The sequence below is a fragment of the Gorilla gorilla genome, chromosome 6 (assembly GCF_029281585.2).
Source record: "Gorilla gorilla gorilla isolate KB3781 chromosome 6, NHGRI_mGorGor1-v2.1_pri, whole genome shotgun sequence".
Taxonomy (NCBI): Eukaryota; Metazoa; Chordata; class Mammalia; order Primates; family Hominidae; genus Gorilla; species Gorilla gorilla.
This window is the reverse complement of record NC_073230.2, coordinates 47,142,271-47,168,911: the sequence shown is the minus strand read 5'-3', so window position 1 is coordinate 47,168,911 and position 26,641 is coordinate 47,142,271. Positions and strand designations below refer to the sequence as shown.

Here is a 26,641-nt window from a genome sequence, read left to right as displayed (position 1 = left end):
TAATTTTTTGTATTTTTAGTAGAGACAGAGTTTTGCCATGTTGGCCAGGCTGGTCTTGAACCCCTGACCTCAGGTGATCCACCTGCCTCGGCCTCCCAAAGTGCTGGGATTATAGGTGTGAGCCACTGTACCCGGCCTCTATTTTATTTTTTATTCATTTATTTATTTATTTTTGAGGTGGAGTTTTGCTCCGTTGCTGAGGCTGGAGTGCAGTGGCGCGATCTCAGCTTACTGCAAGCTCTGCTTCCCGGGTTCACGCCATTCTCCTGCTTCAGCCTGCCAAGTAGCTAGGACTACAGGTGCCTGCCACCACGCCCAGTTAATTTTTTTGTATTTTTAGTAGAGACGGGGTTTCACCGTGTTAGCCAGGATGGCCTCGATCTCCTGACCTCGTGATCCACCCGTCTCGGCCTCCCAAAGTGCTGGGATTACAGGTGTGAGCCACCGTGCCCGGCCTTTTTTTTTTTTAAAAAAAACTATATAAAAATTGTAAAAACAATAACACAAAACAATGTCTGCATCCCAGAAATAACTGAAAGGGATCTCCAGCCTGGACTGGCTCTAGGCCAACCCTTCAGACTTAGGACACAGTAGTACTAGGGCCCAGATGGAGGCGACCCCATGGGTTACAGAAGGAGCTGGCCTGATTTGGAGAAGGGGTCCCTATGCTTCAGCAATAGAGTGTAAGGCGGCCCCTTCTTCTGCCAGCAGAGGCCTCAGATTCCACCCATAGCAGCCCCTCTTCACCCTAGGGAAGAGGCAGTACCAACCAGGCTTGGGAACATGCTGCAGAACAGAGGCCAGGAGTACAGAACGTGGCCCCGGCTTCTGGGGAGAGTAGAAATGGCTTTCCCTGAGCAGGAGACCAGACGGAGCCTAGAGGGGAGGTCTCCGAGTGGGAGGGAAGCCAGGGACTGGGCAGACCAGTGCGGGAGGGAAGGGAGAACTTACCCTTAGGGTGAGAGGCTATGGTGTCCCTCGTAAGGCAGACCTTTCCGATAACGTCGTCCCGGCTAGAGGAGGGAGATGGAGGCAGAGCTGGGCAGAGCTTCAGTATCTACCCTCTGGGACCTCCCACCAAGTTCAGGGCCCCCCTGGGGGGAGCAGGGTGGTGGACACCACTGTCATTTCCAGAGTAACCCAACAGAGCTGGACCTGTGGCCCTTCTGTAGGCTGTGGGTTCTGGACCCTCTAGGGGGATGTGATAGGTTTCTCACATGCCCACACATGCCAAGCTCACACTCTCTGGGTGCCCATCTCACAGCTCACACCTGCACGCACACGTGTAGTCCATGCACACTTGTGCCCGCATGCCTGCACACACACGTGTGTATGTGCCGCATGCACCATGGAGCCACGCATGCGCACACCCACACGCTCAAGCCTTTCGCCCTCCCAGGCCCCCAGGCTCTGCCTCCCTCCAGGCTGCAAAGAGGATGCCAAAAAGGACCCAGGAGTCCTGGTGGTGAAATGGACCAGGGAGCAATCAGATGGCCAGGTCTGGGTCCCAGCTGGAGAGGGGGGCACTCACCTGAGGGCATCCTCATCCATGACGTAGAAAGCCACAGCGTGGAAGGTGGGCAGCAGGTGCACTTGGTACTCCTCACCCCAGAAGGGGCACAGGGTCTTCCACACTGTGGCTGTCCTGCAGGAGAGAACCCTCAGCTTGTGCCCAGGCCACTCCCAGGTCCTGGGCTGGGACCTTCCTTGTATCTCCCCCTACCCCTATAACAACTGGCTCTGCCACTGATGTGTTTTCCCTGTGCCAGACCCTACTGTTCACCACCAATCACTACCCCCTGACATTCCTCTCTGCTCTGGATGGGGCACAGGGCTGCCTCTCTCTGACTGTTATTTATTTTATTTTATTTTTTTGAGATAGAGTCTCACTCTGTCGCCCAGGCTAGAGTGCAGTGGCGTCATCTCGGCTCACTGCAACCTCTGCCTCCCAGGTTCAAGCAATTCTCCCTGCCTCAGCTTCCTGAGTAGCTGGGATTACAGACGCCTGCCACCACGCCCAGCTAATTTTGTCATTTTAGTAGAGACAGGGTTTCACCCTGTTGGCCAGGCTGCTCCTGACCTCAGGTGATCTGCCCGCCTCGGACTTCCAAAGTGCTGGGATGACAGGCGTGAGCCACCGTGCCCAGCCTCTCCAGCTGTTTTACATTTGGGGAAACTGAGATCACAGTTGGCAGGCATTGGCCTCAGGTCACAGGGTAGCTGCCTCAGGGTGACTGCTGAGCCTGGCCTCACATCCTCACCCAGCTCTGGTCAACCCCCTGTGGATCAGAGCCTTCAACTCATGGGACTCACTCTGTAGCCCAGGCTGGAGTGCAGTGGTGTGATCATAGTTCACTGCAGCCTCCAACTCCTGGGTTCAGGCTATCTTCCTGCCTCAGCCTCCCAAGTAGCTGGAATCACAGGTGCATGCCATCATGGCTGGCTAATTTTTTTTTTGTAGAGATGGGGTCTTGCTACATTGGCCAGGCTGTTCTCAAACTCCTGGCCTCCAGTGATCCTCCCACCTCAGCCTCCCAAAGTACTGGGACTACAGGCATGAGCCGACATTTGAAACATGTATTTATTGGCCCATCTTCTCCCTGGGATATCAGCTCCATGAGGGCAGGACTCTGCCTCATCTGCCACTGTATCCCCTCACCTAGAATCATGCCTGGAACCTAGGAGGTGCTCAGTAAGTATTTTTTAAATAAATGAATGAATGAGTTAATGAAGGAACAGATGAGAAGGTTACTTGAGAACATGCACCCAGAGCCACACAGAGCATAATGTTTGATTAGGCATTGATACAGACACAGAACCACACAGGTGCCAGCTCAGACTTTCTTTTTTAGAGAAAGGGTCTTGCTCTGTTGCCCTGGCTAGAATGCTGGGATTATCCGCGTGAACCAGCGTGCCTGGCCCCCATCTCAGTTATCTGGAAATAGTTTCCAACAAACGGGTGCGACGTGCAAATTTCACATCACGGGGATGCACCTGTCTGTGCACTGGCCCACACACAGACCTACACATGGATGCCCAGGGAAAGACATGGGCCATGGCCTCCTGGGGGCTCAGGCCCCTGGACAACACACACACACCTGTCCCTGACACCTCCCAGATTAGATACACTCTGTGGTGCCTGATGTAGCTGGTAGCGGGGCGAGAAGCTCAATCAACTCTTTTCTCATCCAGTCCACTCAGGCCCCTCCCACAGCACCCAGGCCACTCCCACAGAGCTCAGGCCACTCCCATAGCACCCAGGCCATTCCCACAGCACCCAGGGCATTCCCATAGCATCCAGGGCACTCCCACAGCACCCAGGCCACTCCCATAGAGCTCAGGCCACTCCCACAATACCCAGGCCACTCCCACAGGGCTCATGCCACCCCCACAGTACCCAGGCCACTCCCACAGCACCCAAGCCACTCCCACAGTGTTCAGGCCACTCCCACAGCACCCGCTCCCCTCCCCACACCTTGCAGTGCAGGTAGGCAGTCTGGGGCCTAGCCGGCGTCGTCCGTGTAGATGACCTGCATGACGTGCGAGCTGCCAAAGCTCTTTTCCTCAACCTTTTCCGCTGCCCGGATGTTGGCTAACTTGATGAGGGTGCTTTTCTGGGGCAGGCAGGGAGGAGGAGGCTCAGGGACCTAGCCAGGGGCATTCCATTCCCCATCTCTGGGCCTCAGTCTCCCCTTCTGCAGCACCAGGGGTAGGCGTGGGAGACCCAGAGTGACCTCAGCCAGGGCAGAGCACAGACTGATGGTGACCAAGTGCCCAGCAACTGGGAGAGGAGGACCTGGCCTCTCTGGGGGGCACTCCCAGAAGGCCTCGGAGGTGTGAGCTTTGGGGTAGTGTCTGGACAGCCAGCATTCCCTGGGCTACAAAGTCAATCCAGCCGTGGCCAAGGCTTTGTGACTTTGCATTTATTAATTTTCCCACTTGCTTTTGTAGTCCCAGGCTCTAATAGTCATATCCTGACTGGGCGCAGTGGCTCACACATGTAATCCCAGCATTTTGGGAGGCCGAGGAAGGCGGATCACCTGAGGTTGGGAGTTCGAGACCAGCCTGACAAACATGGAGAAACTCCGTGTCTACTAAAAGTACAAAATTAGCCAGGCAAGGTGGCGCATGCCTGTAATCCCAGCTACTTGGGAGGCTGAGGCAGGAGAATTGCTTGAACCCGGGAGGCGGAGGTTGCGGTGAGCCAAGATCGCACCATTGCACTCTGGCCTGGGCAACAAAAGCGAAACTCCATCTCAAAAAAAAAAAAAAAAACAATGGGACCAGAATTAAATAATGCCCATGTAGTCAAATCTTTCAACTCTGGCAAGGAAGATGTATAATAATCATCTGAGTGCTTTGGGAGGCTGGGGCAGGAGGATTGCCTGAGACCAGGAGTTTGAGAACAGCCTGGGCAGCATAGCAAGACCCCATCTCCGCAAAAAAAAAAAAGTTAAAGAAAATTAGCTGGGCTTGGTGGCACGTGCCTGTAGTCCCAGCTACTCGGGAGGCTGAGGCAGGAAGATTGCTGGAGCCCAGGAGTTTGAGGCTGCAGTCAGCTATGATCGCACCACTGCACTACAGCCTGGGTGACAGAGCAAGACCCTGTCTCAAAAAATAATTATCATCATCTGAGGGGTCTTTGGTCGGAAGGGGCGGGCCCCTCATCTGGTGGGACCCCTGAGCTGGTTGAGAACAGGGTGGGTGATGAGCTCCTTCACCTACTCCTAGCCCGCTCTCACCTGCCCAGGGCTAGGCTGGGTACTCCTGGAAGATCATCCCCATAGCCTGCATGACTGGGGGCAGGTGTACAGCAAGCAGTCACCAGGTCCATGGAGGAAGTATGTCCTCAGCCCTTCCTGGGAGAAGAGAGCTTGCAGGAGAGGTGACCCATGACTCAGAGAGGGCTGTACAAGGTGATCTTTGAGATCCCTTCCCACACCAAGATTCCGTGCTTCTATATTCCTGCCTCTTCCAGGAAGCCTCCCCTGTTTGCCCTAGCCTCCTACTCATCTAGCAGCCCAGGTGATGTACTATCTTTAATAATACCATTTGCCTAAATAGTACTACCTGCCAGGCCCTGGGTCAGGACCCTTAGGGAGATCATCTCATTTAATCCTCAACAACCTGGTAAGGTCGGATCAACTTCCTCCATATTCATTTTTTTTTTTTTGAGACGGAGTCTTGCTCTGTTGCCCAGGTTGCAGTGCAGTGGCACGATCTTGGCTCACTGCAACTTCTGCCTCCCGGGTTCAAGCGATTCCCATGCCTCAGCCTCCCGAGTAGCTGGGACTACAGGCACCCACCACCACACCCGGCTGATTTTTTGTATTTTTAGTAGAGATGGGGTTTCTCCATGTTGGCCAGGCTGGTCTCAAACTCCTAACCTCAAGTGATCCACCCGCCTTGGCCTCCCAAAGTCCTGGGATTACAGGCGTGAGCCACCGTGCCCGGCCCTCCTAGGAGGGCAGTACAGATGCCACACACCTGGCTTTCTTCTCTGACCCCGGGGGTACCTCAAGTGGGCTCCAAGGAAGGGGACAGGTGCCTCTAAGGTGCCCCACTTCCCGGCCTCCCTCCTTACCCACCTTGGAGCTGGGCGTCTTCGTGAAGCTGAGGGCCTCGGTAGTGAGGGAGAAGTAGAGCTTCTTGAAGGAGGAGGACATGAGGGGGCCCTTGCCCTTGGTCCTGTGGATGAAGAGTGGCCCCTCCTTCACAGGTGGCGCCTGCAAACTCAGCGTCCGCTGCAGGTCCAGCTCTGCCAGGCCAGGGAGGGAGGGGAATAGAGAGCCCAGTGAATGAGGGCGGGACTGGGGGGGGCGGAGCAGTGGGCAGGGCCGTGGGGCTCAAGGGCTGAGCAAATCTGAACAGCAGGCAGTGGACATAGTCATGGGGCTCAAGGGCGGAGCAAACATCAACAGCTGGTGGTGCGCGGGGTGACAGGTGGACTGAGGAAGGCAGGGCCATGGGCTTGGAGGCGGGACACGCGTCAGTAGCAGGTGGCGGCGGGGCTATGGAGCTCAAGGATGGAGCAAATGTCAACAGGCACAGATGATGGGGGGTGAGGCCATGGGTCTATGGGTGGGGCAAACGTCAACAGCAGGCAGTGGGCAGGGTCACAGGAAGCACAAACAGTGGTGCGTGGGTCTATGGCCTGTGGGCCTGGCAAATGTCAACAGCAGGCGGTGGGTGGGGCCACGAGAGGAACAAACAGCGGTGGGTGGGGCCGTGGGGCTCAAGGGCAGAGCAAACGTCAGCAGTAGGCTGTGGGCGGGTCTGTGCAGGGCGGCGCTCACCGTCCTTCTCCTCGATGTCCACGAGCTTGGTGATGAAGTCCTTCAGCTGCGCCACGCCCTGGCGCACGGTGGGCTGCAGCGGCTCCATCCAAGCCTCCTTGGCCCTGCAAGCCGGCGTGTCCATGTTGCCCACGTTCTGGACTGCCTGGAGGTGACAGCAGGAAGGACCAGGTTCTGCTAGGTTAGGGGCCTAGCCACTGCACCCACTCCCCCCACCCCCCAGGTCTTTGCTACTCAGCTGTAGCGATGGAGGCAGAGGCGACAGAGGCCATGCCCAGGGGCCCCCTCCAGCCCCACTAGGGATCAGGAAGGAGAGGATCATGAAGTTTGATGCCTTATGATAACTGAGACCACTTGGGCCTTCCTCTGTAGGTTTAGCTGACGCTGCTGCACTGGATACCCCACCCCGGTGCCGGGCACATAGGTGCAGCCTGAGAGTAAGCAGACCCGGGTTGGAAGGTCCCGCGATTCACCACCGACAGGATGGGCGGCCTTGGCAACCCCCGACCCCTCGCAGGCCTGTTCCCTTATCCATGAGATGGAGCTCGGACAAGGTGGCCACAGGAAGGCTTTGCAAACTGTGAAGTGCAGTGCCTACGTGGGCGTGCCAGTGGCCTTGCCGGAGCCGGTAGGGAACACTCTGCAGTCCAGGCCAGGGCCCCGGTAGGACACCCAGCTGTGCATCCAGCCCGTGGCCGCAAGGCCCGCACCTTGGCCAACAGGAGCGGGGTGCCGCTGGTGCGGGCGTCCGCGTGGCGCTCCCGCAGGTGGAAGAGCTTGGGCGACATGATGGCGGGAGAGAAGGAGCGCAGGCACAGGAAGCTGGTGACGGCGATGAACGGTACATTCTGGAGGGGTGCGGAAGAGCGCGGGCTGGAGTCCCCCAGACCAGGGCTCCTGGCAGCCCCCTCCCCTCAGGCTCCGTCCCTGACCCTCGCCGGGACACAGCCTCTCTGGTCCTCCCCAGCGCTCCCTGATTCCCCACCGCTCTTCGCCCCTCGCCCCAGCCCAGTCCAACCCGGCCCAGCCTAGCCCAGCGGGTGGAGGGCGCACCTCGTGCTGGGCGCTGGGGAAGCGCTCGCGCACGCCCCGGAAGAGCTGGCCGAAGGTGGCGCGCACCACGGCGGGGCACGCGCGAACCGAGCGGCTGAGCGCGCTCAGCAGGGCCCCCAGGTGGGCGCGCAGCGTCTGCGCGCTCTGCTCCAGCACCTCGGCCTCGGTCTGCGGGCGGTGCAGCCCGGAGCACCTGCGTGGAACGGGGCGGGTTGGCAGAGGAGGTCGCGGTCAGCGCCAGGGCCACGACAGGAACAGTGGCTCTCACAGCAGCCAGGACACGGACACAGGGGACAATACACGGGTGGGCAGAAGCACAAACACACATGCTGACAGGGCCTGATCCCAACCCGCTGCCGCTGCGCCCCGCACCCCCCCGGAGTTACCCCCGGCCTCACCCTACATCCTTAACTTCCACTTTGCTGGGGTCCAGCTCCACGTACTTCTTCTCCTCAAACACCTTGTTGATGATGGGGCCCAGGACGCCGTGCAGGTACTGCATCCCGGCCACCTGGGGACCACCGCAGGTCACACTGATCCTGTCTCCCCCAGTCCCACTCCAGCTGCCCACCTTCTCCCGGCAGCCGCCCTTGCACCGTTTGCCTGCCGTATCCGCCCAGGAGGGGGCCAGGTACACATGCAGGGCAAACTGTTTATTCATGAATGAATGAATGAGTGAGTGAATCAATGACTAGAATTCTTAGCTCTTGTAATCCTAGCACTTTGGGAGGCCAAGGCAGGAGGATCACTTGAGGCCAGGAGTTAGAGACCAGCCTGGGCAACATAGTGAGACTGTCTCTAACTTAAATTTTAATCACACACACATTCTTTTTGGGGGGGGGGGGTGCGGGGCACGGAGTCTAGCACGGGGCCCAGGCTAGAGTGCAGTGGCGTGAGCTCACTACAACCTCTGGCTCCTGGTTCAAGTGAGTCTCCTGCCTCAGCCTCCCCAGTAGCTGAGATTACAGGTGCCCACCACCATGCCAGGCTAATTTTTGTATTTTTAGTAGAGATGGGGTTTCGCCATGTTGGCCAGGCTGGTCTCGAACTCTTGACCTCAAGTGATCCACCCGCCTCAAACTCCCAAAGTGTTGGGATTACAGGTGTGAGTCACCACGCCCAGCGGTTATTCTTATACTAAAAAAGTATTCACAGCTGGGCACAGGTCAGGAGTTCAACATCAAGCCTGGCCATCACGGTGAAACCCCATCTCTACTAAAACTACCAAAAATTAGCCAGGTGAGGTGGTCCTAGCTACCTGGAACGTTGAGGTGGGAGGATTGCTTGCACCCAGGAGGTGGAGGCTACAGTGAGCTATGATCACCACTGCACTGGTGGTACAGGTGCATGCCTGTAATCCCAGCTACTCGGGAGGCTGAGGCATGAGAATTGCTTGAACCTGGGAGGCGGAGGTTGCAGTGAGCCAAGACTGTGCCACTGCACTCCATCCAGCCTAGGTGACAGAGTGAGATTCTGCTCAAAAAAAAGAAAAAAAAATATTCACTGTTTATCTGAAATTAAGTTTTAACTGGGTGTTCTTTTTTTTTTTTTTTGAGACAGAGTCTAGCTTTGTCACCCAGGCTAGAGTGCAATGGCGCAATCTTGGCTCACTACAACCTCTGCCTCCGGGGTCCAAGCAATTCTGCCTGCCTCAGCCTCCCGAGTAGCTGGGATTACAGGCGCCCGCCATCTGGCCAGGCTGGTCTCAAACTCCTGACCTCAGGTGATCCGCCCACCTCGACCTCCCAAAGTGCTGGGATTACAGGCGTGAGCCACCGCGCCTGGCCTAATTTTTATTTCTTTGTAGAGACGGAGTCTCACTTTCTTGCCCAGGGTGGTCTCAAACTCCTTGCCCCAAGTGATCCTCCCACCTTGGCCTCCCAAAGAGCTGGGATTACAGGCATGAGCCACCGCTCCTGGCCAACGGTGTCCTATCTTATCTCACAACCCTATTCCTGGAGAATCTGGCATAGGGAGTTGGAGCTATGGCTCAGGGACACTGACCTTGGAGACTTGAACCCTGGTCTGAGGTCTGCAGGGAAATTTTCAAAGGGAAAATGTCTGAGTACTTGTTTCAGAAACTTCCAGAGGCAGAAAGCAGGAGACCTGTACAACCTGTGAGCTAAGAAGACAGACCTGGCCGGGTGCGGTGGCCCATGCCTGTAATCCTAGCACTTTGGCAGGCTGAAGCGGGTGGATCACTTGAGGTCAGGTGTTCGAGACCAACTTGGCCAACATGGTGAAACCCCGTCTCTACTAAAAATACAAAAATTAGCCGAGCATGGTGGCACACAGTTGTAATCCCAGCTAATCAGGAGGTTGAGGCAGGAGAATCACTGGAACCCAGGAGGTGGAGGTTGCAGTGAGCCAAGATTGTGCCGCTGCACTCCAGCCTGGGTGACAGAGCAAGACTCCATCTCAAAAAAAAAAAAAAAAAAAAAAAAAGAGACAGAAGACAGAGCTGAGCTGAATGCAGAACTGTGGGGAAAAATAAAGGGGAGGGGCCGGGCGCGGTGGCTCATGCCTGTAATCCCAGTACTTGGGGAGGCCGAGGCGGGTGGATCACAAGGTCAGGAGATCGAGACCATCCTGGCTAACATGGTGAAACCCTGTCTCTACTAAAAATGCAAAAAATTAGCCAGGCGCGGTGGCGGGTGCCTGTAGTCCCAGCTACTTGGGAGGCTGAGGCAAGAGAATGGCGTGAACCCGGGAGGCGGAGCCTGCAGTGAGTCGAGATCACGCCATTGCACTCCAGCCTGGGGACAGAGTGAGACTCCATCTCAAAATAAATAAATAAATAATAAATAAAGGGGAGGTGGAGCCCAGCCGGGATGAGAAGGATGCTGGCTAGGTGGGCAGGGGCTGAGGGGACCCTGGAGCTGTGTCTCCTGACCTCTCACCCCTGAGCAGCCCCCCTGCCCTGCCCTGCCTGCCTGTAGCCAATTCCCAAATGTCAGCCCCCACCCCACCCCTTGCGGCTGGCTGCCCAGCTCCATGCACTTACTCGTCATGCCGCCGGCTCTTGGACTGGTCGGGCTGCAGCCGGAACCAGCCCTCCTCCTGCTGCGCCACCCGCAGTCTCTGGACATCGATCACCACCTGGGGACATAGTGGCAGTTTTCCTGGAGCTGGGAGACTTAGGTCTCCTCCTTGCCAACTACTGTTCTTAGTGGGGAGGGGCCCCTTCCAAGGGTCCCTGAGTGCCAGTGGTGGTGGGGGGAAGCTGCTGGTTCTGGCAGATGGTGGAGGTGGCGGGGTAGTCCCAGGCTTCCTGAGTGTCCCTCTTTGGGGAAGCTGGAGGGAGGTCCCTGAGGATGGGATGGCTGCAATGGAGCCAGGTGCTGGGGGACAGCAGGTGCAGCCTGCCGGGGGAGGAGGGGGGCGGGGCGGTGGTGCTCACTTTGCCCAGGAAGTCGTTTCGGCTGACAAGGTCCCAGTCCCAGGCCTCCACGCACAGCGCCTCCATGGCCCCCTCCTGCAGCTCAAATTCAAACGTCTCATTCCAGCGTGGGTAGCATGACTTCTTCACGATCTGCCCAGAGGAGGGTGGGAGGGGGTTAGGCTGATGCCACTGGACTCCCCAGGCTGGGCAAAAGGCAGAGCTGCCCTAGACACCTCCCCTGGGTTCCCCACAGCCTCCTCGCCTTAGAGGTTCTGCCACAGCAGAGGTTAAAATGTCCTGTCAGAGTAAAAGACAATCCTTACGATCCTCACCAAGGCGTGACATGACTCCCTACTCCCTCTTGGATCTCAACTCTCTCCACCTTTGCCTTTGCTGAACTTCGCTCCAGCCTCATTGGCTTTTTCTGCTGTTCTAAACATGCCATGCATATTCCTCTCTGGAATGCTGTTCATTTGGAGGTAAGCATGGCTCTCTCTCCACCTCCTTCAGCTCTGTAAGTATCTTATCAGTGAGTCCTTTCTCAACCACCTTATAAAAAGTAATCACTTCCCACTCCCAAGGAACTTTTTTCCCCTCACAGTAATTGTCACCATTTGACACATATATTTTATTTTGTTTATTATTGTTATTTTTGGAGACAGTGTCTTGCTCTGTTGCCCAGGATGGAGTACAGTGGCACGATCTCGGCTCACTGCAACCTTAGCCTCCCAGGTTCAAGTGATTTCTGGCTAATTTTTGTATTTTTAGTAGAGACGGGGTTTCACCACGTTACCCAGGCTGGTCTCGAACTCCTGACCTCGGCCTCCCAAAGTGCTAGGGTTACAGGCATGAGCCACCATGCCCGGCCTTGACACATATATTTTAGTGTCCATCTTTTCCTGCAATAAAGTGTACAATTATTAGGGTAACGTGTTCAGTTCACTGTCTTATTCCCAGTGCTTAACAGTGGCAGGCAAATAGTTAATGATCAGTACATATTTTGTGAATGAATGTGACATGTTCTAATAGAAGTAGGAAATGAACACTTCGTGGGATGGGTAAACAGTGGGAGTCATGGCCAAAAATAGTTTAGAATGGATCATTTACTGCGATGGTTTTCAAGCACTTTTCTTTCTTTCTTTTTTTACAGAATCAGGGTATCACTCTTGCCCAGGCTGGAGTGCAGTGGCACAATCATAGCTCACTGCAACCTTAGAACTCTGAGCTCAAGCAATCCTCTTTTACCTCAACATTCTCAAGTAGCTGGGACTACAGGTGCGTGCCACCATGCCCAGCTAATTTAACTTTTTTTCTTTTTTTTGAGAAAGGGTCTCACCCTGTCACCCAGGCTGGAGTGCAGTGGCACTATCACAGCCCACTGCAGCCTTGACCTCCTGGGCTCAAGCATTCCTCCCACCTCAGCCTCCTGAATAGCTGGGACTACAAGTGCATGCCACCACTTCTGGCTAATTTTTAAATTTTTTTTGTAGAAATGGGGTCTCCCTATGTTGCCCAGGCTGACCTCAAACTCCTGGGCTCAAGTGATCTGCCCACCTCGACCACTCAAAATGCTGGGATTACAGGCATAAGCCACCATGCCCAGTCCAGCATATATATATATTTTTAAACTGGAACTCATTTTTTTAAATGGAAGCACAATCTGAAAAATAAAACCCAAAGATTGACAACAGGCTAGAAAACCAGAAATCCCCAATTCAGCTTCTTCCCCTCACTCTCCCCTTTGAACTCATGATGCGTCTCAAAGCCCAGCTTGAAAGCCACAGATCTAGAGCTTGGATGGCATTCTAATGAGCTAAGCATCTAAACCGACCACAGTTGGGAGCCACTGAAAGTTTTTGAGCAGGTAAATGATAGATTGATTGATTTATTCATTTTGAGACAGTCTTGCTCTGTCACCCAGGCTGGAGTATAGTGGCGTGATCTCAGCTCACTGCAGCCTCTGCCTCCTGGGTTCAAGTGATTCTCCTGCCTCAGCCTCTGGAGTAGCTGGGATTACAGGCATGCACCACCACGCCTGGCTAATTTTTCTATATTTAGTAGAGACGCGTTGGCCAGGGTGGTCTCGAACTCCTGACCTCAGGTGATCCACCTGCCTCCACCTCCCACAGTGCTGGGATTACAGGTGTGAGCCACTGCGCCCGGCCTAAATGATATATTTAGATCCATGCTTTAGGAAGATTAGTCTCAAGAGAATGGGTAGACTGAACGATGACAGAAGGAGATGGCAATCAGGAAGATCAAAGAGAAGACTGCTGCAATAGGCAAGCTAATACTTAAAGTACAGAAGGAGGGGCCAGGGGAGACCAGTGAGAATGCAAAGAACAGAAAAATGGAGACAGCTGTCTAGGACCTGGCACCTCCCAGAAGGAAAAAGACGTTCAGAGTAAAATCTGTCAGTTTCATGCCTTAGTGACTGGTGAATTTAGTGAACGCACAGGAGGTGAAAGGCTGGGAGAGGAAGCAAATACCACCACTTCAGATTTAGACAGGGTCTGAGGTATGAAAAAGGTACATACAACTGTCCTACAAACAGACGAAATGCAGTCCTCACATGATATGCCCTGTTGGGAGCCTTTAGGAGCCATCTGGACAACCCTGGTCATTGAGATGGTGTGGAAGAGCAAGAAGTGCTCCAAGTGTGTCCAGAACAGACAGGCCGGGTGCTGTGGCTCATGCCTGTCATCCCAACACTTTGGAAGGTAGAGGTGGGAGGACGGCTTGAGGTCTGGAGTTGGAGACCAGCCTGAGCAACACAGCAAGACTCCACTTCTATAGAAAATTTTTAAAAATTAGCTGGGCGTGGTGGGCAGGCCTGTAGTCCCAGCTATGTGGAAGCTGAGGTGGGAGGGTTGCTCGAGCCCAGGAGTTCAAAACTGCCATGAGCTATGATCACGCCACAGCACTCCAGCCTGGGCAACATAGGGACACCCCATTTTTACCTAAAACTTTTAAAATTAGCCAGGCATGGTCAGCTGTGCGCACCTGTAGTGCCAGCTACTTGGAAGGTGGGGTGGAGGATCTCTTGAGTCCGGGAGTTGGAGGCTGTAGTAAGCCATGATAGCACCTCCGCACTTCCAGCCTGGGCGACAGGGACGGAGATCTCGATCTCAATCTCTCTCTCTCTCTCTCTCTCTCTCTCTCTCTCTCTCTCTCTCTCTCTCTCTCTCTCCCCCCCTCTCTCTCTCATCTCTTTCTCTCTCTAGAAAGAGTTTGTTTTTTTTTTTTTGAATGAAGTTTCACTCTTGTTGCCCAGGCTGGAGTGCAATGGCACGATCTCTGCTCACTGCAACCTCCGCCTCCCAGGTTCAAGCGATTCTCCTGCCTCAGCCTCCTGACTAGCTGGGATTACAGGCGCCTGCCACCATGCCTGGCTAATTTTTGTATATTTAGTAGAGACGGGGTTTCACCATGTTGACCAGGCTGGTCTTGAACTTCTGACCTCAGGTGATCCACCCACCTCGGTCTCCCAAAGTGCTGGGATTACAGGCGTGAGCCACCATGCCTGGCCTAGAAAGAGTCTTTATTTATTTATTTCTTTAAGACAGAGTCTCGCTCTGTCGCCCAGGCTCTGCACCAGAGTGCAGTGGCGCGTTCTCTCCTCACCACCACTGCCGCCTCCCGAGTTCAAGCAATTCTTGTGCCTCAGCCTCCAAGTATCTGGGACTACAGGCGCGTGTCACCACGCCCAGGTAATTTTTGTATTTTTAGTAGTCTCATTCTGTTGGCCAGGTTGGTCTGGAACTCCTGACCTCCAGTGATCCACCCGCCTCAGCCTCCCCAAGTGCTGGGATTACAGGTGTGAGCCACCATGCCCAGCCGAGACCTTGTCTCTTAAAAAAGACAAAACGGGGGCAGGGAGAGGGGGCAGCACAGAACAGAAACAGAACTTTGGGGAACAGAGACACGGCGCCGAGTTGAGCAGAAACCAGGGCAGAAGCACCAGGCAGAGATGGAAGACTGAGTTTCATCGAAGGAGTGGGATCCTGGGACCCAAGGGAGCGGGAGCACAGTAAGTAGGGATGAAGATGGCGAAAGCACGACCTGCCAGAGCGCTTGCTGACGAGCCACACTGCACACCTACTACGCGCCGTCACGTGCTTGACAAAACCCGACACACAACGCACAACGCTAAAGTTTATTGCTCAACAATGCAAATACAGTTAACATTACCGTACACTTAAAAATGGTTAAGACAGTAAATTGTATGTTACGTTTTTGTTTTTTGAGATGGAGTCTGGCTCTGTTGCCCAGGCTGGAGTGCAGCGGTGTCATCTCCGCTCACTGCAAGCTCTGCCTCCCGGGTTCAGGCCATTCTCTTGCCTCAGCCTCCCAAGTAGCTGGGACTGCAGGCGCCCGCCACCACGCCCGGCTAATTTTTTTGTATTTTTAGTAGAGACAGGGTTTCACCGTGTTTGCCAGGATGGTCTCGATCTCCTGACCTCGTGATCTGCCCACCTCGGCCTCCCAAAGTGCTGGGATTACAGGCATGAGCCACCGTGCCTGGCCATGTTACGTGTTTTTTTAACCACAATTTAAAATTAAATGAAGGGGGCTGGGTGCAGTGGCTCACACCTGTAATCCCAGCACCTGGGGAAGCTGAGGTGGGCAGATCACAAGGCCAAGAGTTCAACAGAGAACTCCTGGCCAACAGACTGAAACCCCGTCTCTACTAAAAATACAAAAATAGGCCGGGCGTGATGGTGCATGCCTGTAATCTCAGCTACTCGGGAGGCTGAGGCACAAGAATCACTTGAACCTGGGAGGCAGAGGTTATCGTGAGCCAAGATTGTGCCACTGCACTCCAGCCTCAGTGACAGAGTGAGACTCTGTCTCAATAAATAAGTAGGCTGGGCACAGTGGCTCAGGCCTGTAATCCTAGCACTTTGAGAGGCCGAGGCAGGTGGATCACGAGGTCAGGAGTTAAGAGACCAGCCTGACCAATATGGTGAAACCCCGTCTCTACTAAAAATATAAAAATTAGCCAGGCATGGTGGTGTGCACCTGTAATCCCAGCTACTTTGGGAGGCTGAGGCAGAAGAATCGCTTGAACCTGGGAGGGGGAGGCTGCAGTGAGCCGAGATCATGCCATTGCACTCCAGCCTGGGCAACAAGAGCGAGACACTATCTCAAAACGGAAGGAAGGAAGGAAGGGAGGGAGGGAGGGAGGAAGGGAGGGAGGGAAGAGAGGAAGAAAGGAAGGGAAAATATGTATTATCTCAGCAAGTAAAATGCAGATGAAGGAAAAGGACAATGATCATTTGAATGGAAGATGGATCCACTGTAATCCAGGTATGGGAGAATACTGAACACTAATGTCAAAAGAAACAGAATGTGCTGACGATCTGCAAGTCATTTCACAGAAGACAACACAAACCATGGAGAGAAGACTAGCACAATCAAATAGTGGGAGGTGAGGAAGGTAGACAGAATTCATGATTTTGGAATGTGCACAGTTTATCATCAGACATTCTGAGAAAGAAGGAAGTGAACTATCTCACTGGTACTGCTATATTGTCAAGTAAAATATTCAACTAGGTTAAAAGTGTCAGACATATCAATTTGGAGGCAAGCTGCAAAAATACACAGGAAAAAAGGTCTTAGAAGTTGAGATTAGATAAACTCTTTTACGGGATACAAAGAAAACCAAAAAAGTGGAAAATGGGTTCTAAGAGGACACTCCTGAAAAGGCAAGAAAAGGAACCGACATTCACTTATGAAATTCACACTTCCTGAATGTCTACTATGGACAGAGCATGATTCCAGTTATGGGGAAGGGGAAATGAACACACAGACAAGTCATAAATGAGCATTGGGGAAAGAGGGGAAAGCTGAGGGAGCGCTACATCATCACATCAACTGAGCATGGACTTGGGGAAATAAGGTACACCGCAAGCTGTGACTCAATTCACAAGCACAGGTGGAGGACGAGGTTTTGGTATCTGAATGCCTAAAGAAATAAATAAAATCAAGGGCAGAAAATAAGTCCAAGGTATTTTTAAATCAAGGAAGGAAAGAAAATGGAAGATAAAAAGAATGAACATAAAAGTCTCAAGTTAATTTTTATGTCAGACTTCTGAATGCCCCAAAATGAAACAATTCTGTAAGGCCGGGAGCAGTGGCTCAGGACTGTAATCTCAGCACTTGGGGAGGCTGAGGCGGGTGGATCACTTGAGGCCAGGAGTTCAAGACCAGCATGGCCAACATGGTGAAACCCTGTCTCTACTAAAAATACAAAAATTAGCCAGGCTTGGTGGCATGTGCCTGAAATCCCAGCTACTCAGGAGGCTGAGGAAGGAGAATCGCTTGAACCTGGGAGGTGATGGTTGCAGTGAGCTGAGATCATACCAGTGCACACCAGCCTGGGTGACAGAACAAGACTCCGTCTCCAAAAACCAAACAAAAAAACAAACAGCCCACAACAATTCTCTAATGGCGAGGGAGTAAATAAGTGACCGATAATGCTGGAGGAAGAGGAAGTGAATGGGTCCCCAGTATAGGTTAGAATGAAAAAATCCCTACCAATGTAAATCAAATATAAAATAAACAAAAGAGTTCATGTATGTGTGCAGGAAGGAAAGTGATATTTGGGGGTTGGGAGGTGTTACTGAGGGTACCGAATACATATAAACAACTCTTTAGTCACTCCCAAAGGTCTAGGATGAGCATTTCTTAACATTTGATACTCTACTAACTTACCTGGACTATGTTGACATGGAAATTCACCTCCCGTTATCCACAGCTCCTCTCCCTGCTCCAACTTAATGATGATGTTTGGCTTGGTGATATCATATCTTGTTAATGGGAAAAGAAGAAGGACTTGGGCAAGTTGCTCGGCTTCAGAATCTCCGAAGTACAAGATGTTGCCACCTCATAAGCTGCATAACAGAAATGCTCCATTTTTTACCTTATCAAAGTTAGAACCTTTCAATGAAGAATAATATAAACACTGCAGCTAGTGCCCACAAGGAATTAAATGGTGTTGTCACTTATTTCTTCAAACTCAAGCATAAAACCCCATTCAACTGAGAGCATTCAGAAAGCAAGCTATCCTCACCCAAGGAAACTAGATGGCTGTAGTTCTCCAACATCACATCCCCGTATGTTATCTTCTCATCAGGGTCCAGTTGCCGCCACTCCTCCTGGGTGAAATCCACAGCCACATCTTTGAATGACACTGGCCCCTGTAATGGCAACATGATCAGAATTGGGAGATATGGAAAAGGGATAGGGGGATAACATTTTACAAAGCTCACTGGTGAAGTTAACCATGAACATTGTATACCTTATTTTATGTTACAGATTATGGAAGGGAAATCATATTGGAAACACATATCCTTTGGGGTCCTTTACATATATACAAAAATAAAAACCCAAAACACAACTGAGCTCCTATTTTGCAACTGAACTGAGTTTTGGGGATATGAGATGAGTGAAACACCATGCCTGCTCTCAGAAAGCAGACAACCTAATAAGGAGATAAACATGTAAACAAACACAAGCATTTTACTCCTTGTCACTTCTTTTAGTCTTCTTTGCTGCCAGGCCCTCCCCTTCTCCAGGACCTCTTCATGTTGGAGTGCCCACCACTCAGTTCCTGGTCTTCTTCTTCCTAACTCACTGCTCTGGGGCTCTCACCTAGTTTCAGCTCCTTGTTCTTTTGGCTCTTTTATTCTCATAGCCAGTGGCCTCTGGCTATCTGCATGACTGATTTTATCTCAAACATCCCAATCTCACAGCAATAAATATTCGTTAAATGAATGAATGCCCAAAGCTGTTATTAGAGTAATGCAGACAAGGTGCAGAATGATTTAACAAAAGAGGATCAAATTATTTTAACTTTATGCCATCAGATTAGGCTTCACAGACTCAGTTAACTTGAAGTCCTTAAAGATGAATTGTGTATTCTATGGGATGAAGGGGAGGAAGAATATGATGAGGTGTAAAAGTACCAATGGCAAACATGAAGCAGCTTCAATTTTTAAGAGGTTGGGGCTGGGCATGGTGGCTCATGCCTATAATCCTAGCACTTTGGGAGGCCGAGATGGGAAGATCGTTTGAGCTCAGGAGTTCGAGACCAGGTTGGGCAACATAGTAAGAACCTTACCTCTGCTAAAAATAAAAATTTTTTTAAAAATTGGCTGGGCATCATGGCACATGCCTGTAGTTCCAGCTACCTGGGAGGCTAAGGCAGGAGGATGGCTTGAGCCTGGGAGGTCAAGGCTACAGTGAGCTGTGAATGCAACACTGCACTCCAGCCTAGGCAACAGAGTGAGACCTTGTCTCAAAAAAAAAAAAAGAAAAATGCAAAGCTCCTGGGCTCCAGCAATCCACCTGCCTTGGCCTCCCAAAGTATTGGGATTACAGGCTTGAGCCAGCATGCCCCGCCCAAACTTGCAGTTTAGAAAAAGGAAGTGCCCAGTAAGCATGTTGCATTATCCTGTTATTTATAAAGAACATATCAACAAGGGGTTCAAACCCAGTGATACAGCTAGGACCATGTAGATCCCAAGAGATAGCAGAGGCAGAGCCGCTAGGCTGGTGGGCTGAGAAACTAAAGCAGAACATCCAAGCTTATCCACAGGCAGGCCACAGGAGCTGATAAAATCACTGAGAGAGAGTAATAACTTTCTGGGTTAAGTTAGTCCAGAAGGCAAGGAGGTGGTAGGGGTTAGAAGACTGATCGACCAATAAATAACATAAAATTACATGTCAATACCACTTACATCAATACAAATACCCAAAATGAAACATAACCAAACAAAATCTAGTACCAGATTAAAAACATAATATACAACAGACAAATAGGACTTGAATTATTCCAATAATATAGACTAGTTTAATATTTGGAAATCTATTAATATGATAAGCCACTATAACACAGCAAAGAAGAAAAATCTTGTATCCATGAAGATACTTGAAAAAGCTTGACAGAAAAAGCTGATTTAAAAAAACAAACTAAAGAAAATAGAAACTGATGGATACTTCATTAACATCAATATTATTATATACACAAATATAAATATTACACCCTAATATGCCATAATACGTATGATATGTGACATATGTATTTCAATTACACACAAGCACATATATACAGTTTGCGTGTATACACACACACACACACACACACACACACACATACATACATATACTCTTATGCCTCAGTCTTCTCGGTCCGAAAGTCAGGATTTTACTTAACAGGGAAAAACTACATATCTTCCCACTAAGATCAAGAACAAAGTATTAATAAAATGCTCATTACCTACAATTAGAGAAGAGAAAACAATTAAAGGAATATAACTAAGAAAAAGTAAAAGTGCTTGGGCACGGTGGGTCACGCCTGTAATCCCAACACTTTGGGAGGCTGAGGCGGGCAGATCACCTGAGGTCAGGAGTTCAAGACCAGCCTGGTCAACATGGTGAAACCCCATCTCTACTAAAAATCCAAAAACAACAACAAAATTAGTTGTATTATTAAGGTCAACTTAATAATACAGAGATACCAGTTTCCCTAAATTACTTTATAAATATGCAATACCAATAAAAATACCAAAAAGCTTTTTCCTGGAACTAGATAAGCTGACACTACAGTTCATATGAGGTGGAAGAAAATCAAAAACAGCTCAGGGAAAAAAAACATTTGGACATGGATAAAACTGGATCCAGGCCAGGTGTGGTGGCTCATGCCTGTAATCCCAGCACTCTGGAAAGCTGAGGCAGAAGGATTGCTTGAGGCCAGGAGCTTGAGACCAGCCTTGGCAACATAGCAAGACCTGTCTCTACAAAGAAAAATATATATATATTAGAAAAAACATATAGACAGAGACATGAGGACTTCTGCCCTCAGGTGTGATAAATTAACAAGTACTGGATATACCCTCCAACCTGAAACAGCACACACCAAAGAACAACAAAATCAAAAACAGAAAGAAAAATAAAACAAGAACATATACGAAGCAATGATTTTTTTTTTTGTTTTTGTTTTTGTTTTTTGTTTTTTTGAGATGAAGTCTCGCTCTTGTCTTCCAGGCTGGAGTGCAATGGCACAATCTCGGCTCACTGCAACCTCTGTCTCCCGGGTTCCAGCAATTCTTCTGCCTCAGCCTCCCGAGTAGCTGGGATTACAGGCGTGCACCAGCATGCCCGGCTAATTTTTATATTTTTAGTAGAGATGGGGTTTCACCATGTTGGCCAGGCTGGTCTTGAACTCCTGACCTCGTGATCCGCCCGCCTTAGCCTTGTTGTTGTTGTTGCTGTGATTACGGGTATGAGCCACCACGCCTGGGCTGAAGCTATGGTTTTCAAGGCACTGATTATCAGGCAGTAGAGTTATCTATGAGTGATGGGAAATAAACAAGGTGAACCAATCAACTTCTGCCTTGAGCGTTTCCAGGCCATGGAGCAGGGAAGAAGAACCGAGGCAGGTGTGAAGAGAAAGAGTTGTGGGATGGGAAAGTGGGCAGGAAATTACAACCCATAAGGAAGAAAAGAATCAGTCCATCAAAACTGGCCCAGAATTGACACAGAGTTCACAACCGGCACAGAGCACTGAGAGAGTTCATCGTTCTATTCCAAATGTTCAAAAAAATCAGGACAGGCAAGATGTAAAAAAGACCCACGCTAACCTTCTACAGATAGTACAATATCTGAGATGAAAATTATACTGGAAAAGATGAACAGCATCGTGGAAAAAAGAGATTAGTGAATATAAAGACAGCAACAGAAGTTACATAAAATGAAACAGAGAAAAAAGAATTAAAAGCAAATAAAGAGCAACAGTGTGTTGTGGGAAAATTTCAAGTGGCCTAATATACAGGCAACAAGAATCAATGGAGGGGAGGTGGTGGGTACTTGAAGAGATAATGATAAAAATGTTCCCCAAGTGATGACACCATAAACCCAAGATCCAAGAAGTTCAATGATCCCCAAAACAGAAACATGAAAAAAATGATACCAAGACATATTGCAATCAAATTGTCCAAAACTAGTGATAAAAAGTTTAAAACAATAATGGGGGAAGAAAAAAAGACATGTTATATATAGGGGAACAAACAGGAGTATGAGATCAGATTTCTCTTAGAAAAAAATGTAAGCAGGAAGACAACAGAGAAACATATTTAAAGCACTGTGGAGAAAAATCCAGCAAAAACACCTTTAAAAGCAACAACACAATGAAGACATTTGCAAACATATAATAATTCATCATCAACTAGAAGAAATGTTAAAGAAAGTCCTTCAGGCAGAAGTAAAATGACAGCAAATAAAAATTTAGATTTACACAAAGGAATGAAGAGTACCAGAAATGGTAACTGTGTATTTTCTCTCATTACTTAAATCTCTTTAAAAGATACCTGGGCCAAGTGTGGTGGCTCACACTTGTAATCCCAGCACTTTGGGCGGCTGAGGCAGATGGGTGACCTGAGGTCAGGAGTTCGAGACCAGCCTGGCCAACATGGCGAAACCTCGTCTCTACTAAAAATACAAAAATTAGCCGGGCGTGATGGTGGGTGTCTGTAATCCCAGCTACCCAGGAGGCTGAGGCAGGAGAATCACTTGAACCCAGGAGGCAGAGGTTGCAGTGGGCCAAGATAGCACCCCTGCACTCCAGCCTGGGGGACAGAGTGAGACTCTGTCTCAAAATAAATAAATAAATAAATAAATACTGTTTAATTAACAACAACGTAATAGATAGTGTGTGGCACTGATACCACCTGTAAAAAATAAAATGAACAACGGTGTAAAGACCAAGAGGAGAGAAATGGAAGTGTCCTATTGTAAGCTTCTCTTATTCTAAGAAAAATGGATATTACTTAAGAATAAACTATGACAATTAAAGTTGCATACTATAAATTCTAACTCACTAAAATAACAAAACAGTGTGATAGCTAAAAACCCAACAAAAGATATAAAGTAGAATCATAAAACATTCTCAACTAATCAAAAGGAAAGAAGACAAACAGAGACATTTTAAAAAGAAACAAAGAAGATGAGACTGAAAGAAAGCAAAGACAACGGACTATAACCTAACTCGTTTTATCAATAATCACATTACATGTAAACGGTTTATACATCCCCAATTATGAGACAGAAATAGACTGATGAAAACAAGCAAGATCCAAATCTTGCTGCCTACAAGAAATAATACTTTAGATATAAAGATGCAAATAGGTTAAAAGTAAAAGGATGGAATAAGATATAGCATGCATGCGTTACTCAAAAGAATGCTTCATAAATAACAAAGTACATTTCACAGCCTGGAATATTAGCAGGGATAAGGAAGGCCATTTTACAAAGTGGTTAATTAATCAACAGGATGTAATAACCTTGAACATTTATGTATCTAACATAACACATAAAGCAAAAAGTGGTAAAATTGCAAAGAGAAACAGAACCACAACTGCAGCAGATTTCAATCCCCTCTCCCCCACAATTGATACAAGTGGGCACACAATCAACAAGGATATAGTACACCTGAACAACACAACCAACCAACTTGATCTCATTAACATTTATCAAACACTCCACCCAACCAGAGCAGAACAAGCCATCTTCTCAGGCATGCACAGAATTTTCCCAAGACAGATCCTGTTCTGAGCCATAAATTTAAGAGGTTCCATGTAGCATTCCAGACAAAAATTCACAGTCTAAATCTAATCATGAAGAAAGATCAGGGAAACCTAAATTTAAAGACTTCTATAAAATCATTGGCCTGTATTCTTCAAATGTTATAATGGCACTGCGGAACAAATCCGTATTAAACAGACTTAAAAAGCATGAAAACTAAAGGCAATTAACAGTCCTAGACTGAATCTTCTACCAAAAATTAAAAATTGCTATAAAGGAAATTATTGGGAAATTGGCAAAACTGGAAAATGAACTATAGTTTAGATAAAAGTATTAAATCAATGATAAATTTCCTGAATTCAATTACTGTGCTATGGATATTTAATAGAATATTCTTGATTTTATGAGCTCTAATCTAAAACTTTATAGGGTAAAGAGGCATGACACATTATACCCACTCTCAAATAGTTCAGAAAAAAAAATATATATATAAATATATATATACACATACGTATATAGGCATATAAATGATTAATGTGGGAAAATGTTAAGAATGAAGAATCTGAACAAAAGGAAGTACCTGGGATTTCTTTGTAAAATCCTTGCAATTTTTCTGAAAATCTGAAATGATTTCAAAATAAAATGCTAAATAGAAAATAATGCTATCAAATATATATGTATATATTTGCTATCAATCACATATTATATGTATATATTTGCTATCATATATATCAAATATATTTCAAAAGGACTCAGAAACCAACTTAAAGGGATTCCGTCTGGCCAAAGATGGAACCACTTAATTTTCAAAAAGAATCACAACTTCTGTGTACTGAAATATTTACTATCTGTTTAAACCCATGAGCTCATGATGGTAACAAAACAAAATACCCTCCTGCTTAAAAGCCTACTCAATATTTTAGAAACTGTCTTTCCTGCATGAATTACATAAACAAATAGAGAATAGAAATTTATCTTTAGAAAAGTATTCTAGGCCAGCCGTGGTGGCTCATGCCTATAATCCCAACACTGGGAGGTTAAAGAAGAGGATCACTTGAGCCCAGGTCAAGACCAGCCTGGGCAACATAGAGAAACCTGTCTCTACTAAAAATTAAAAAAATCCGCTGGGCATTGTGGCATATGACTATACTCCCAGCTACTTGGGAGGCTGAAGTGGGAGGATCACTTGAGCACAGGAGTTTGAGGCTGCAGTGAGCCATAAACGTGCCAGCCTGGGCGACAGAGTGAGACTCTGTCTCCAAAAAAAGAAAAGAAAAGTATTTTAGCCATTTTTTTTTTTTTTTTTTTTTTTTTTTTGCGATGGTGTCTCGCTCTGTCACCCAGGCTGGAGTGCAGTGATGCAATCTCAGCTCACTGCAACCTCTGCCTTCCAGGTTCAAGTGATTCTCCTGCCTCAGCCTCCCAAGTAGCTGGGATTACAGATGTGCACCCCCACGCCCAGCTCATTTTTTCTGTATTTTTAGTAGAGACGGATTTAAACATGTTGGACAGGCTGGTCTCGAACTTCTGACCTCTGGTGATCTGTCTGCCTCTGCTTCTTAAAGTGGTAGGATTACAGGCATGAGCCAGTGCGCCTGGTTTGCCAATTTTTTGACAACATATCAACATCATTTACGATGGGCACGGCCTCAGTGTAGTGTGTCTAGACAAGGTGGCCGGAAGAGAGAGGAATATGCAAACCAGGCTTGAAGATGGGTTAAATCAGAGCTTTTCATTCCACAAAAGAGAAATTCTAATGGGGTCAGAACATTGATCTTCTAATATCTGAAAGCCTGTTAACTAGGAGAGAGAGAGCAAACTATTTTGTTGTAGGAGGACCCACCCAGCTCTGACGGTTTAAAGCGTCATGAATGTGAATTTGAACTCCAGAAAAGCAGAGCTTCCTAACAATGGGACTTCCACAGCAATGGGATCTGCTTCCTCTTTCAGTTTGTGCCTTTTCTATGAGCGAGAGACTCCTAGGAAAGCAGCAGCCCATTAGGAAAACGTGTTGGAACTCACTCGCAGGTTTTTTATTTTTTTTGAGATGGAGTTTTGCTCTTGTTGCCCAGGCTGGAGCACAATGGTGCGATCTTGGCTCCCTGCAACCTGCACACCATGAGTTCAAGTGATTCTCCAGCACCCTCTCCTGAGTAGCTGCGATTACAGGCATCCACCACCATGCCTGGCTAATTTTTTGTATTTTTAGTAGAGATGGGGTTTCACCCTGTTGTCCAGGCTGGTCTCAAACTCCTGACCTCAAGTGATCCACCCACTTTGGCCTCCCAAAGTGCTGGGATTACAGGCATGAGCCACTGAGCCCAGCCGGGAACCCACAGGTTTTTTGGATGGTCTCTGAATGTCATGTAACTCTTTTATTTTTTATCAAAAAAATTTTTTTTGACACAATATCTTGCTGTGTTGCCCAGACTGGAGTGCAGTGGCAAGATCATGGCTCACTGCAGCTTCTAACTCCTGGGCTCAAGTGATCTTCCTGTCACATGAGTCTCCCAAGTAGTTGGAACACAGGTGCCAGCCACCACACCTGGCTAATTTGGTTTGGTTTTGTTTTTTTAGAGATGGGCTCTTGCTATGTTGCCTATACTGGTCTTGAACTGCTGGCCTCAGGCAATCTTCCTCCCTTGGCCACCCAAAGTGCTGGGATTACAAGCATGAGCCACTGTGCACAGCTGAAATTTTTCGACTTAGTCTTTTTGTACATGTGATATTTTATTCATAGAATCCATAAATGGAAGGGAAATTCCTGAGTTCAGAGCAATACATATGATACAAAACTTGATATATAGACTAGAGTTTCTTAGCTGAACTGGAGGGGCTGGCTTAGGTAATCCATGGATTCCCTGAAATTGGGGACACCATTGGAAATATGTGTGAGCTCAGGGGCAGTTTCCTATGATTTTTAGGCCTCAAAATGTCTCTTGGACTCAAAATTGCCTTAGGGCAGAGGACGTGTGTACCCCCAGTATAGAATCTCGGACAGTGAATGTGAGTAAACATTCGGCAGAAAAGCTCTGCCAAACTGAGTGCTCTGATGTGACTTTTTCATCAAGTCAGTATTCCTGGGATCTCTTGTACATGATAATCTCACTCTTGTACATGATAATCTCACTCTTGTACATGATAATCTCACTCTTATAAGGTTTCGTTTCTGCTTACCCTAGTTTTCTTTCCCACTCTGTTCCCTCTCCCACAAGACTGGACTCTGAAATGGGCATGTACAGAGACGAAGAGACCCCAACATGCTTCAGGCTTTGAGTGGAGAGGACACAGCCTCTGCTGGGACAGGGAACAGAGGGATGTGGAG

At 48.8% G+C, this 26,641-nt stretch overlaps 2 protein-coding genes across 3 annotated transcripts in view; both read right to left on the bottom strand.

Moving 5' to 3' along the window:
- Window positions 1-951: 951 nt before the first annotated feature.
- On the bottom strand, window positions 952-17,948 carry LOC115932918 (ras GTPase-activating protein 4-like). Its single transcript, XM_063708052.1, is given in 15 exon segments — window positions 952-1,013; window positions 1,532-1,645; window positions 3,476-3,505; window positions 3,507-3,614; window positions 5,589-5,758; window positions 6,297-6,441; window positions 7,007-7,144; window positions 7,350-7,542; window positions 7,748-8,040; window positions 9,354-9,381; window positions 10,354-10,448; window positions 10,750-10,881; window positions 17,449-17,475; window positions 17,657-17,673; window positions 17,807-17,948. Coding segments are annotated over 14 exon segments (1,560 nt in total). The 3' UTR covers window positions 952-1,013; window positions 1,532-1,603.
- The window catches only part of LOC115935376 (DNA-directed RNA polymerase II subunit RPB11-b2-like), a 28,477-nt gene continuing 19,642 nt past the window's right edge, over window positions 17,807-26,641 (bottom strand). Inside the window, exon 5 of one of the 2 annotated variants that reach the window (XM_063708488.1) lies at window positions 17,807-17,933. The gene's annotated coding sequence lies outside the window, so the exon portion shown is untranslated. The remainder of the gene's footprint in view (window positions 17,934-26,641) is intronic. The other variant, XM_063708491.1, reaches the window with a different exon arrangement.